This window comes from Salvelinus namaycush, unplaced genomic scaffold, assembly GCF_016432855.1.
Source record: "Salvelinus namaycush isolate Seneca unplaced genomic scaffold, SaNama_1.0 Scaffold1931, whole genome shotgun sequence".
In the NCBI taxonomy this organism is placed as follows: Eukaryota; Metazoa; Chordata; class Actinopteri; order Salmoniformes; family Salmonidae; genus Salvelinus; species Salvelinus namaycush.
Window position 1 is genome coordinate 1 of NW_024058710.1, and position 13,448 is coordinate 13,448.

Below are 13,448 nucleotides of genomic sequence, written 5' to 3' on the forward strand. Positions count from 1 at the left end.
AATGGTTACTACTCTATAGACCAGAGAGCTGTACTGTAGCTACATGTTTGAAATGGTTACTACTCTATAGACCAGAGAGCTGTACTGTAGCTACATGTTGAAATGGTTACTACTCTATAGACCAGAGAGCTGTACTGTAGCTACATGTTGAAATGGTTACTACTCTATAGACCAGAGAGCTGTACTGTAGCTACATGTTGAATGGTTACTACTCTATAGACCAGAGAGCTGTACTGTAGCTACATGTTGAAATGGTTACTACTCTATAGACCAGAGAGCTGTACTGTAGCTACATGTTGAAATGGTTACTACTCTATAGACCAGAGAGCTGTACTGTAGCTACATGTTGAAATGGTTACTACTCTATAGACCAGAGAGCTGTACTGTAGCTACATGTTGAAATGGTTACTACTCTATAGACCAGAGAGCTGTACTGTAGCTACATGTTGAAATGGTTACTACTCTATAGACCAGAGAGCTGTACTGTAGCTACATGTTGAAATGGTTACTACTCTATAGACCAGAGAGCTGTACTGTAGCTACATGTTGAAATGGTTACTACTCTATAGACCAGAGAGCTGTACTGTAGCTACATGTTGAAATGGTTGACTACTCTATAGACCAGAGAGCTGTACTGTAGCTACATGTTGAAATGGTTACTACTCTATAGACCAGAGAGCTGTACTGTAGCTACATGTTGAAATGGTTACTACTCTATAGACCAGAGAGCTGTACTGTAGCTACATGTTGAAATGGGTTACTACTCTATAGACCAGAGAGCTGTACTGTAGCTACATTGTTGAAATGGTTACTACTCTATAGACCAGAGAGCTGTACTGTAGCTACATGTTGAAATGGTTACTACTCTATAGACCAGAGAGCTGTACTGTAGCTACATGTTGAAATGGTTACTACTCTATAGACCAGCTTAGCTACATGTTGAAATGGTTACTTACGTCTTAGACCAGAGAGCTGTACTGTAGCTACATGTTGAAATGGTTACTACTCTATAGGACCATGAGAGCTGTACTGTAGCTACATGTTGAAATGGTTTACTACTCTATAGACCCAGAGAGCTGTACTGTAGCTACATGTTGAATGGTTACTACTCTATATGACCAGAGAGCTGTACTACTCTATAGACCAGAGAGCTGTACTGTAGCTACATGTTGAAATGGTTTACTACTCCTATAGACCAGTAGAGCTGTACTGTAGCTACATGTTTGAAATGGTTACTAGCTCTATCGACCAGAGAGCTGTACTGTAGCTATCATGTTGAAATGGTTACGACTCTATAGATCCCAGAGAGCTGTACTGTAGCTACATGTTGTGAAATGGTTACTACTCTATAGACCAGAGAGCGTACTGTAGCTACATGTTGAAATGGTTACTACTCTATAGACCAGAGAGCGTACTGTAGCTACAGCCTTTGAAATGGTTAACTACTCTATAGACCAGAGAAGCTGTACGGTAGCTAAATGTTGAAATGTTACTACTCTATAGACCAGAGAGCTGTACTGTAGCTACATGTTGAAATGGTTACTACTCTATAGACCAGAGAGCTGTACTGTAGCTACATGTTGAAATGGTTACTACTCTATAGACCAGAGAGCTGTACTGTAGCTACATGTTGAAATGGTTACTACTCTATAGACCAGAGAGCTGTACTGTATCTACATGTTGAAAATGGTTACTACTCTATAGACCAGAGAGCTGTACTGTAGCTACATGTTGAAATGGTTACTACTCTATAGACCAGAGAGCTGTACTGTAGCTACATGTTGAAATGGTTACTACTCTATAGACCAGAGAGCTGTACTGTAGCTACATGTTGAAATGGTTACTACTCTACAGACCAGAGAGCTGTACTGTAGCTACATGTTGAAATGGTTACTACTCTACAGACCAGAGAGCTGTACTGTAGCTACATGTTGAAATGGTTACTACTCTATAGACCAGAGAGCTGTACTGTAGCTACATGTTGAAATGGTTACTACTCTATAGACCAGAGAGCTGTACTGTAGCTACATGTTGAAATGGTTACTACTCTACAGACCAGAGAGCTGTACTGTAGCTACATGTTGAAATGGTTACTACTCTACAGACCAGAGAGCTGTACTGTAGCTACATGTTGAAATGGTTACTACTCTACAGACCAGAGAGCTGTACTGTAGCTACATGTTGAAATGGTTACTACTCTACAGACCAGAGAGCTGTACTGTAGCTACATGTTGAAATGGTTACTACTCTACAGACCAGAGAGCTGTACTGTAGCTACATGTTGAAATGGTTACTACTCTATAGACCAGAGAGCCGTACTGTAGCTACATGTTGAAATGGTTACTACTCTATAGACCAGAGAGCCGTACTGTAGCTACATGTTGAAATGGTTACTACTCTATAGACCAGAGAGCTGTACTGTAGCTACATGTTGAAATGGTTACTACTCTATAGACCAGAGAGCTGTACTGTAGCTACATGTTGAAATGGTTACTACTCTATAGACCAGAGAGCTGTACTGTAGCTACATGTTGAAATGGTTACTATAGACCAGAGAGCTGTACTGTAGCTACATGTTGAAATGGTTACTACTCTACTAGACCAGAGAGCTGTACTGTAGCTACATGTTGAAATGGTTACTACTCTATAGACCAGAGAGCTGTACTGTAGCTACATGTTGAAATGGTTACTACTCTATAGACCAGAGAGCTGTACTGTAGCTACATGTTGAAATGGTTACTACTCTATAGACCAGAGAGCTGTACTGTAGCTACATGTTGAAATGGTTACTACTCTATAGACCAGAGAGCTGTACTGTAGCTACATGTTGAAATGGTTACTACTCTATAGACCAGAGAGCTGTACTGTAGCTACATGTTGAAATGGTTACTACTCTATAGACCAGAGAGCTGTACTGTAGCTACATGTTGAAATGGTTACTACTCTATAGACCAGAGAGCTGTACTGTAGCTACATGTTGAAATGGTTACTACTCTATAGACCAGAGAGCTGTACTGTAGCTACATGTTGAAATGGTTACTACTCTATAGACCAGAGAGCTGTACTGTAGCTACATGTTGAAATGGTTACTACTCTATAGACCAGAGAGCTGTACTGTAGCTACATGTTGAAATGGTTACTACTCTATAGACCAGAGAGCTGTACTGTAGCTACATGTTGAAATGGTTACTACTCTATAGACCAGAGAGCTGTACTGTAGCTACATGTTGAAATGGTTACTACTCTATAGACCAGAGAGCTGTACTGTAGCTACATGTTGAAATGGTTACTACTCTATAGACCAGAGAGCTGTACTGTAGCTACATGTTGAAATGGTTACTACTCTATAGACCAGAGAGCTGTACTGTAGCTACATGTTGAAATGGTTACTACTCTATAGACCAGAGAGCTGTACTGTAGCTACATGTTGAAATGGTTACTGCTCTATAGACCAGAGAGCTGTACTGTAGCTACATGTTGAAATGGTTACTACTCTATAGACCAGAGAGCTGTACTGTAGCTACATGTTGAAATGGTTACTACTCTATAGACCAGAGAGCTGTACTGTAGCTACATGTTGAAATGGTTACTACTCTATAGACCAGAGAGCTGTACTGTAGCTACATGTTGAAATGGTTACTACTCTATAGACCAGAGAGCTGTACTGTAGCTACATGTTGAAATGGTTACTACTCTATAGACCAGAGAGCTGTACTGTAGCTACATGTTGAAATGGTTACTACTCTATAGACCAGAGAGCTGTACTGTAGCTACATGTTGAAATGGTTACTACTCTATAGACCAGAGAGCTGTACTGTAGCTACATGTTGAAATGGTTACTACTCTATAGACCAGAGAGCTGTACTGTAGCTACATGTTGAAATGGTTACTACTCTATAGACCAGAGAGCTGTACTGTAGCTACATGTTGAAATGGTTACTACTCTATAGACCAGAGAGCTGTACTGTAGCTACATGTTGAAATGGTTTAAAGACTACAATACTAGGAAATAGTAAGGTCCTCTAACTCTCGAGTGAAGAAGACTACACAGAAACATTCAGTCTGCAGCTGTTTAAATACTGTTAGCCCAGGAAACTCGACCGAGGAAGACGGAGAAGAACAATTTCCTCAACCCTATAGATACCTTTTTAAAGTATCTATTCTAGTAACCTCGACTATAGTACTTTGAAAAGATCCATTCTGAAGAACATTTCCCTATCCAACGACCATTGATACATCTGGAAGATCCATTCTAACAGACACAACAGAGACTTTCTGTCGAATTACTCCCTAGACGGACTGGCGATTTCAACAGAGACAACCATTTTTTTTTTTTAATTTCACCTTTATTTAACCAGGTAGGCTAGTTGAGAACACGTTCTCATTTACAACTGCGACCTGGCCAAGATGTGGTACTCTTCCTGCAGGCTCATCCTGACATGACCCTCCAGCATGACAATGCCACCAGTCATACTGCTCGTTCTGTGCGTAATTTCCTGCAAGACAGGAATGTCAGTGTTCTGCCATGGCCAGCGAAGAGCCCGGATCTCAATCCCATTGAGCACGTCTGGGATCTGTTGGATTGGAGGGTGAGGGCTAGGTTCATTCCCCCCAGAAATCTCTGGGAACTTGCAGGTGCCTTGGTGGAAGAGTGGGGTAACATCTCACAGCAAGAACTGGTAAATCTGGTGCAGTTCATGAGGAGGAGATGCACTGCCATACTTAATGCAGCTGGTGGCCACACCAGATACTGACTGTTACTTTTGATTTTGACCCCCCCTTTGATCAGGGACACATTATTCAATTTCTGTCACATGTCTGTGGAACTTGTTCAGTTTATGTCTCAGTTGTTGAATCTTGTTATGTTCAAACAAATATTTACACATGTTAAGTTTTCTGAAAATAAACGCAGTTGACAGTGAGAGGACGTTACATTTTTTTGCAGAGTTTATTACAATTCTTTTAGAATGAGCGGCCGTTCACGTGCAAAGTATTAGCATTTCCATGGGCATAGTTATCAGCTGTGAAGTCCTTTGTCTTTTCTCCCGCTCTTTCTTACATGCCCCTCCCTTTCCATCATATTGGTGTAGTCCACTAGGGACTTTTTATTGCAGTATGTAGTAATCAATGTGTAACCTATTCTGTTTGTATGTAATTCTGTGTGGTTAGTTAGTAAATATATAATTAAGCCAATTTGTATATCGCTGATTCATCATTTAGGGTTCCTGCAGATATCCAAGGGTTTTGCGACATTCAGAACGAGACTGATAGAAGAACAATTAATGAATGACTGAAATGTGATTTATATCTTTAAGAGTTAATTCAGAAAACGGGTACTCACTAAGCAAACGTTTTCCGTGGTTCCCCAAAATTGCTGATGAGTTAATTGTTACATGTGTAATTGAATCATCGTAATAATTAAACAGTTAATCGATTTGATAAAACCATCGTCATCCCATTTAGGATAGCCAAGATACGACATCGTCAATGCCTACTACTTAGTCAATTTTTACTGCTCAGTCCGGCTAGCGACACAGTCACCGCTAGCGACGCAGGCACCGCTAGCGACCCACTAGCGACGGCGCTGTCACCGCTAGCGACGCAGGCACCGCTAGCGACCCACTAGCGACGGCGCTATCACCGCTAGCGACGCATGCACCGCTAGCGACGGCGCGGTCACCGCTAGCGACGCTGTCTGGTACAGAAATAATATGAAAGCTGGAACCTGTCCAAACCTAGTGTTTACTACAGTAATGACCAGTGTGTTGTTTTTATGCGTGAACCCTACAATGTTCGAGTTTCTGGGGTCATGAGTGGTTGACTTCCGGTCAGAATGAAATGCTCCCTACTGTGTTTTAATGTAGTCTCTGGGGTCATGAGTGGTTGACTTCCGGTCAGAATGAAATGCTCCCTACTGTGTTTTAACGTAGTCTCTGTGGTCATGAGTGGTTGACTTCCGGTCAGAATGAAATGCTCCCTACTGGGTTTTAATGTCTGGGGTCATGTGTGGTTGTTTTGTGGTCCTGCAGGTTGACCCTGGAGCAGAAGGAGTTGTGTCGGAGTAGACTGAAGCTGCTGTGTTACCTGGACCGCCTGGCCACCTACGAGGTAAGACCGCAATCTAGAGCTCTTCTCTTGGCCCAAAACAAGTTGGGTTCTGAAATGGACCTGAGACTTTCCTCCCTGGACCCTACCCGAATAAATAGTGTTTTAAAATATGGAGACCCGAAGACAACCAGACCCGACCCCGTATAGACCCGGTCCGATCCGAGTGAGGGAAGCAACAGGAAATATATATATTAATGCATGAACCGAGGGAGAGAGGAATGGGGCTGGCAGGAGGGGCCTGTTGTGTGGGAGAGAGGTATGGTGCTGGTAGGAGGGGCCTGTTGTGTGGGAGAGGGGAATGGTGCTGTTAGGAGGAGGGGCCTGTTGTGAGGGAGAGGGGTATGGTGCTGGTAGGAGGGGCCTGTTGTGTGGGAGAGGGGAATGGTGCTGGTAGGAGGAGGGGCCTGTTGTGAGGGAGAGGGGAATGGTGCTGGTAGGAGGGGCCTGTTGTGAGGGAGAGGGGAATGGTGCTGTTAGGAGGAGGGGCCTGCTGTGAGGGAGAGGGGAATGGTGCTGGTAGGAGGGGCCTGTTGTGAGGGAGTGGGGAATGGTGCTGGTAGGAGGGGCCTGTTGTGTGGGAGAGGGGAATGGTGCTGGTAGGAGGGGCCTGTTGTGTGGGAGAGGGGAATGGTGCTGGTAGGAGGGGCCTGTTGTGAGGGAGAGGGGAATGGTGCTGGTAGGAGGAGGGGCCTGCTGTGAGGGAGAAGGGAATGGTGCTGGTAGGAGGGGCCTGTTGTGAGGGAGAGAGGAATGGTGCTGGTAGGAGGAGGGGCCTGTTGTGAGGGAGTGGGGAATGGTGCTGGTAGGAGGAGGGGCCTGTTGTGAGGGAGAGGGGAATGGTGCTGGTAGGAGGGGCCTGTTGTGAGGGAGAGGGGGATGGTGCTGGTAGGAGGGGCCTGTTGTGTGGGAGAGAGGAATGGTGCTGTTAGGAGGGGCCTGTTGTGAGGGAGAGAGGAATGGTGCTGGTAGGAGGAGGGGCCTGTTGTGAGGGAGAGAGGAATGGTGCTGGTAGGAGGAGGGGCCTGTTGTGAGGGAGAGGGGAATGGTGCTGGTAGGAGGAGGGGCCTGTTGTGAGGGAGAGGGGAATGGTGCTGTTAGGAGGGGCCTGTTGTGAGGGAGAGAGGAATGGTGCTGGTAGGAGGAGGGGCCTGTTGTGAGGGAGAGGGGAATGGTGCTGTTAGGAGGAGGGGCCTGTTGTGAGGGAGAGAGGAATGGGGCTGAACGCTGAGCTGTCGTCAATGAACAGCGTTCTCCAGGTGGGAAAGGGCAGTGTGGAGTGCGATTGCCTCATCTGTGGATTTGTTGGGACGGTATGCAAATCGGAGTGGGTCTAGGGTTTCTGGGATGATGGCCTCATCCCTCTCAACCATACATTTTTAAATTCCTCATCAATCCACAGGGATTTAACAGTTTTCTTAACAGTTAATTTTTGTTAATGGGTGAATGAACCTGTAGCCAACAGTAGTTAACATGAGATCCTCTCTAAGCTTTACAGGATATAGACCGCTACACAGCCTCTGTTGGCATTTCTGTCTTTTCTGTAGATGTTATAACCATGTATTTCTACCACTGTATCGTCAAAGGTATTATCTAAGAGAGTTTCAGAGATAGTCAGAATATGAATGTCATCTGTTATTAGCAAATTATTGATTTAATGAACCTTGTTTCCTAAGCTACATATGTTAACATGGCTATTTTTAACACTTTACTGGGATGCTTGATTTGTTTTAATAGAGTTAAGGTCTGCTCTATACCAAGTTAACTTCTACTTGGTCACAATCCCGGATCCGGGAGCACCCCCATCAGTAAAAAAGCTGACTAGCCTAGCATAGCGTAACAAGTAAATACTAGCATCTAAATATCATTAAATCACAAGTCCAAGACACCAGATGAAAGATACACATCTTGTGAATCCAGCCATCATTTCTGATTTTTAAAATGTTTTAAAGGGAAGACACAATATGTAAATCTATTAGCTAACCACGTTAGCAAAAGACACCACTTTTTTTACTCCACCAGTTTTTTACTCCATCAGTAGCTATCACAAATTCGACCAAATAAAGATATAAATAGCCACTAACCAAGAAACAACTTCATCAGATGACAGTCTGATAACATATTTATTGTATAGCATATGTTTTGTTAGAAAAATGTGCATATTTCAGGTATAAATCATAGTTTTACATTGCAGCCACCATCACAACTCTCACCAAAGCAACTAGAATAACTACAGAGACCAACGTGAATTACCTAAATACTCATCATAAAACATTTATGAAAAATACACAGCGTACAGCAAATGAAAGACAAAGATCTTGTGAATCCAGACAATATTTCAGATTTTTTAAGTGTTTTACAGCGAAAACACAATATAGCATTATATTAGCTTACTACAATAGCCAACCACACAACAGCATTGATTCAAGCCAAAAATAGCGATAACGTATAACCCAGCAAAATATATTAATTTTTTCACTAACCTTCTCAAACTTCTTCAGATGACAGTCCTATAACATCATATTACACAATACATATAGAGTTTGTTCGAAAATGTGCATATTTAGCGGCACAAATCGTGGTTATACAATATGAATAGTAGCCAAACAACAAACAAAATGTCGGGAGAAATCTTGGGAGAGGCACCTAATCTAATCAGTAACTAATCATAAACTTGACTAAAAAATACAGGTTGGACAGCAAATGAAAGATACATTAGTTCTTAATGCAATCGCTGTGTTAGATTTTTAAAATTAACGTTACTACGACATACAGCGTGCGTTAAAGCGAGACCGCACGGAAATTAATGGCGGAATAGTAGTTTTACATTTTTCAACAGAACAACGAATTAACATCATAAATACTTCTTACTTTTTGATGAGCTCCCATCAGAATCTTGGGCAAGTTGTCCTTTGTCCAAAAGAATCGTTGCTCGGTTGTAGATTGTCGCCTTCAACTTTGGAATTAGCAGTAAACATTAGCCATGTGGGCCAGACGTGCCCAACTCCCTAGAACGCAGCACAAATAAATACCCGAAAATCGCAATATACTGATATAAACTGATATAACTCGGTTTAAAAGAACAACATTATGATGTCTTTAACACCTATATCGAATAAAATCAGAGCCGGATATATCTAAGGCCTATAACGGTAGCTTTCCAGAACGCAATCCTGAGGTCTGTCTCATGTCGAACGTTGAAAAGAGTGCATCCCCGGTTCCAAGAGCCCTTATATGGCCTCAGATCTGCCTAGCAACTCCATTCCAATTCTCACTATTTGCTGACATCTAGGGGAAGGCGTATGCAGTGCATCTCGACCAATAGAAGACATGCAAATTAATAAACTGACCCCAGAACAGCCTGCCTTATTTCAGATTTCTGACTTCCTCACAGGAAAATTGCTCCAACTTGAGTTCTGTTTTACTCACAGATATAATTCAAACGGTTTTAGAAACTAGAGAGTGTTTTCTATCCAATAGTAATAATAATATGCATATTGTACGAGCAAGAATTGAGTACGAGGCAGTTTAATTTGGGAACGAAATTTTTACAAAGTGAAAACAGCACCCCCTATTGAGAAAAGGTTTTTAACAAACCTGTTCCCCGTTTAGTAGTGTGGTGGATGGGACTACCAGCTCTCTGTAACCTAGAGGGCAACCAGTGGGTCCGTCTCCTCTATACCACCCACCTGGTAGTGTGGTGGATGGGACTACCAGCTCTCTGTAACCTAGAGGGCAACCAGTGGGTCCGTCTCCTCTATACCACCCACCTGGTAGTGTGGTGGATGGGACTACCAGTTCTCTGTAACCTAGAGGGCAACCAGTGGGTCCGTCTCCTCTATACCACCCACCTGGTAGTGTGGTGGATGGGACTACCAGCTCTCTGTAACCTAGAGGGCAACCAGTGGGTCCATCTCCTCTATACCACCCACCTGGTAGTGTGGTGGATGGGACTACCAGCTCTCTGTAACCTAGAGGGCAACCAGTGGGTCCATCTCCTCTATACCACCCACCTGGTAGTTTGGTGGATGGGACTACCAGCTCTCTGTAACCTAGAGGGCAACCAGTGGGTCCATCTCCTCTATACCACCCACCTGGTAGTGTGGTGGATGGGACTACCAGCTCTCTGTAACCTAGAGGGCAACCAGTGGGTCCGTCTCCTCTATACCACCCACCTGGTAGTGTGGTGGATGGGACTGCCAGCTCTCTGTAACCTAGAGGGCAACCAGTGGGTCCGTCTCCTCTATACCATGTTTTTGTATGATGTTTGTATTTCTCTGAAGTGTGATGACCTCAGACCTTGTATATTCCAGGACGAGACAGTAAAAGCTTTGTGGTCTATAGTGTTGTTATTTCTGTGGTTTAGGCTCAGACCTGTCGTCTCTATCTCCTCCCTCCCTCCGCCCTCTCTCCCCCGTTCATCCTCCCCCTCTCTAGGATATATTAGGTGGTCCCGGTGTTGCAGAACAGAGATACGACTCTGAGTTCTTCAAGAAGTTCCGGAACCAGAATATCATTCTGTCAGCAAGAACCTACGCCAGGGTAAACCCTCCTTCTATACCCTTACACTCTGTCTACGCCAGGGTAAACCCTCCTTCTATACCCTTACACTCTGTCTACGCCAGGGTAAACCCTCCTTCTATACCCTTACACTCTGTCTCTGTCTACGCCAGGGTAAACCCTCCTTCTATACCCTTACACTCTGTCTACGCCAGGGTAAACCCTCCTTCTATACCCTTACACTCTGTCTACGCCAGGGTAAACCCTCCTTCTATACCCTTACACTCTGTCTGTCTACGCCAGGGTAAACCCTCCTTCGATACCCTTACACTCTGTCTACGCCAGGGTAAACCCTCCTTCTATACCCTTACACTCTGTCTCTGTCTACGCCAGGGTAAACCCTCCTTCTATACCCTTACACTCTGTCTCTGTCTACGCCAGGATAAACCCTCCTTCTATACCCTTACACTCTGTCTGTCTACGCCAGGGTAAACCCTCCTTCTATACCCTTACACTCTGTCTACGCCAGGGTAAACCCTCCTTCTATACCCTTACACTCTGTCTACGCCAGGGTAAACCCTCCTTCTATACCCTTACACTCTGTCTACGCCAGGGTAAACCCTCCTTCTATACCCTTACACTCTGTCTACGCCAGGGTAAACCCTCCTTCTATACCCTTACACTCTGTCTCTGTCTACGCCAGGGTAAACCCTCCTTCTATACCCTTACACTCTGTCTCTGTCTACGCCAGGGTAAACCCTCCTTCTATACCCTTACACTCTGTCTCTGTCTACGCCAGGGTAAACCCTCCTTCTATACCCTTACACTCTGTCTACGCCAGGGTAAACCCTCCTTCTATACCCTTACACTCTGTCTACGCCAGGGTAAACCCTCCTTCTATACCCTTACACTCTGTCTCACTCTCTCTGACTCTGTCTGTCTGTCTGTCTGTCTGTCTGTCTGTCTGTCTGTCTGTCTGTCTGTCTGTTTCTCTGTCTGTTTCTCTGTCTGTTTCTCTGTCTGTTTCTCTGTCTGTCTCTCTGTCTGTCTCTCTGTCTGTCTCTCTGTCTGTCTCTCTGTCTGTCTCTCTGTCTCTGTCTGTCTCTGTGGCTACTTCGAAGAATCTCACATCTAAAACATATTTTGATTTGCTTAAAACCTTTAATGGTTCCTACATGATTCCATATGTGTTATTTCATGGTTTTTAATGTCTTTACTATTATTCTACAATGTAGAAAATAGTACAAATAAAGAAAAACCCTTGAATGAGGAGATGCGTCCAAACGTTTGACTGATATTGTATATCACCTTCTCTGGTTTAATTGATTCATATATATATTTCCCTCTACCTAATCTATTTTTTATAATATTTTTTTGGGGGGAGGGGGCGCATTTGATGTTGCTATGCATGTCCAGTAGCTAAATGGGTTTGTTAAAATCCATCTTTGTCTCTGTTCTGGCTTCCTCTTTTCTGATGTCCTGTTTTATACCTCTAGGAGAGTAACGTCCAGGCGCTGGACATCCTGTTCACCTATCATGGAGCAGAGCTTCTCCAACACCGATTGGCTATCCTCTTCAACTTCCCAGAAACCACCTCACCACACGAGTACACCAACCTGCTGCCTGAGGCCTGGTGAGAGCGACACACACACACACACACACACACACACACACACACACACACACACACTCACCCTTGGCAGTTCTGTCTCTTTTGGTCGACCGGAGGGAGTCCTCGGAGTCGGATGGTGAGTTGTCTGTAAGTTGTCGTATTTTTTGATTGGTGTGTGAGTTGTCAGAACACTGATGTTAGTCTGGGGGATGTTGGCCTGGGGTTAAAATGATATAAAATGAAATGAACAGTAAACATTAGACTCACAGAAGTTCCAAAATAGTAAAGACAATTAAAATGTCATATTATGTATATATACAGGGTTGTAACGATGTACAAATAGTTAAAGTACAAAAAGGGAAAATAAATAAGCATAAATATGGGTTGTATTTACAGTGGTGTTTGTTCTTCACTGGTTGCCCTTTTCTTGTGGCAACAGGTCACACATCTTGCTGCTGTGATGTCACACTGTGGTATTTCACCCAGTAGATATGATATATATGTTACAGAGACCTGTTGCCACAAGAAAAGGGCAACATCTTGCTGCTGTGATGACACACTGTGGTATTTCAAATTCTTTGTGTATCTGTGTAATCTGAGGGAAATATGTGTCTCTAATATGGTGGTATATAGATGGTGGTATTTAACCATGGCAAGGTGACTGGTAGTAAGGCAGAATACAGTGTAGTTATTCCCTCTGCAAGGCAAACAAACAAGCTAAGCGTCAGTATAGAGACAAAGTGGAGTCACAATTCAACGGCTCAGACACTAGAGGTATGTGACAGGGTCTACAGACAATCACGGACTACAAAATGAAAACCAGACCCGTCGCTGAGACCAACGAACAGGCTAAACACATTCTTTGCTTTGAGGACAATATGTCTATAGGCAGCCGCCTCTTCATGTTAGTGATGGCTATTTAACAGTCTGATGGCCTTGACATAGAAGCTGTTTTTCAGTCTCTCGGTCCTAGTTTTGATGCACCTGTACTGACCTCGCCTTCTGGATGATAGCGGGGTGAACAGGCAGTGGCTCGGGTGGTTGCTGTCCTTGATGATCTTTATGGCCTTCCTGTGACATCGGGTGGTGTAGGTGTCCTGGAGGGCAGGTAGTTTGCCCCCGGTGATGCGTTGTGCAGACCTCACTACCCTCTGGAGAGCCTTACGGTTGTGGGCGGAGCAGTTGCCGTACCAGGCGGTGATACAGCCCGACAGGATGCTCTCGATTGTGC

The 13,448-nt window shown here is 44.0% G+C and overlaps 1 protein-coding gene across 1 annotated transcript in view; it reads left to right on the top strand.

Moving 5' to 3' along the window:
* Positions 1-6,029: 6,029 nt before the first annotated feature.
* Positions 6,030-13,448, top strand: part of LOC120037856 (neuroblastoma-amplified sequence-like) — a gene marked incomplete at both ends in the record, with an annotated part of 40,858 nt that continues 33,439 nt past the window's right edge. Inside the window, 3 exons of the mRNA XM_038983824.1 lie at positions 6,030-6,108; positions 10,543-10,647; positions 12,102-12,238. Coding sequence (XP_038839752.1) covers positions 6,030-6,108; positions 10,543-10,647; positions 12,102-12,238 — 321 coding nt within the window. The remainder of the gene's footprint in view (positions 6,109-10,542; positions 10,648-12,101; positions 12,239-13,448) is intronic.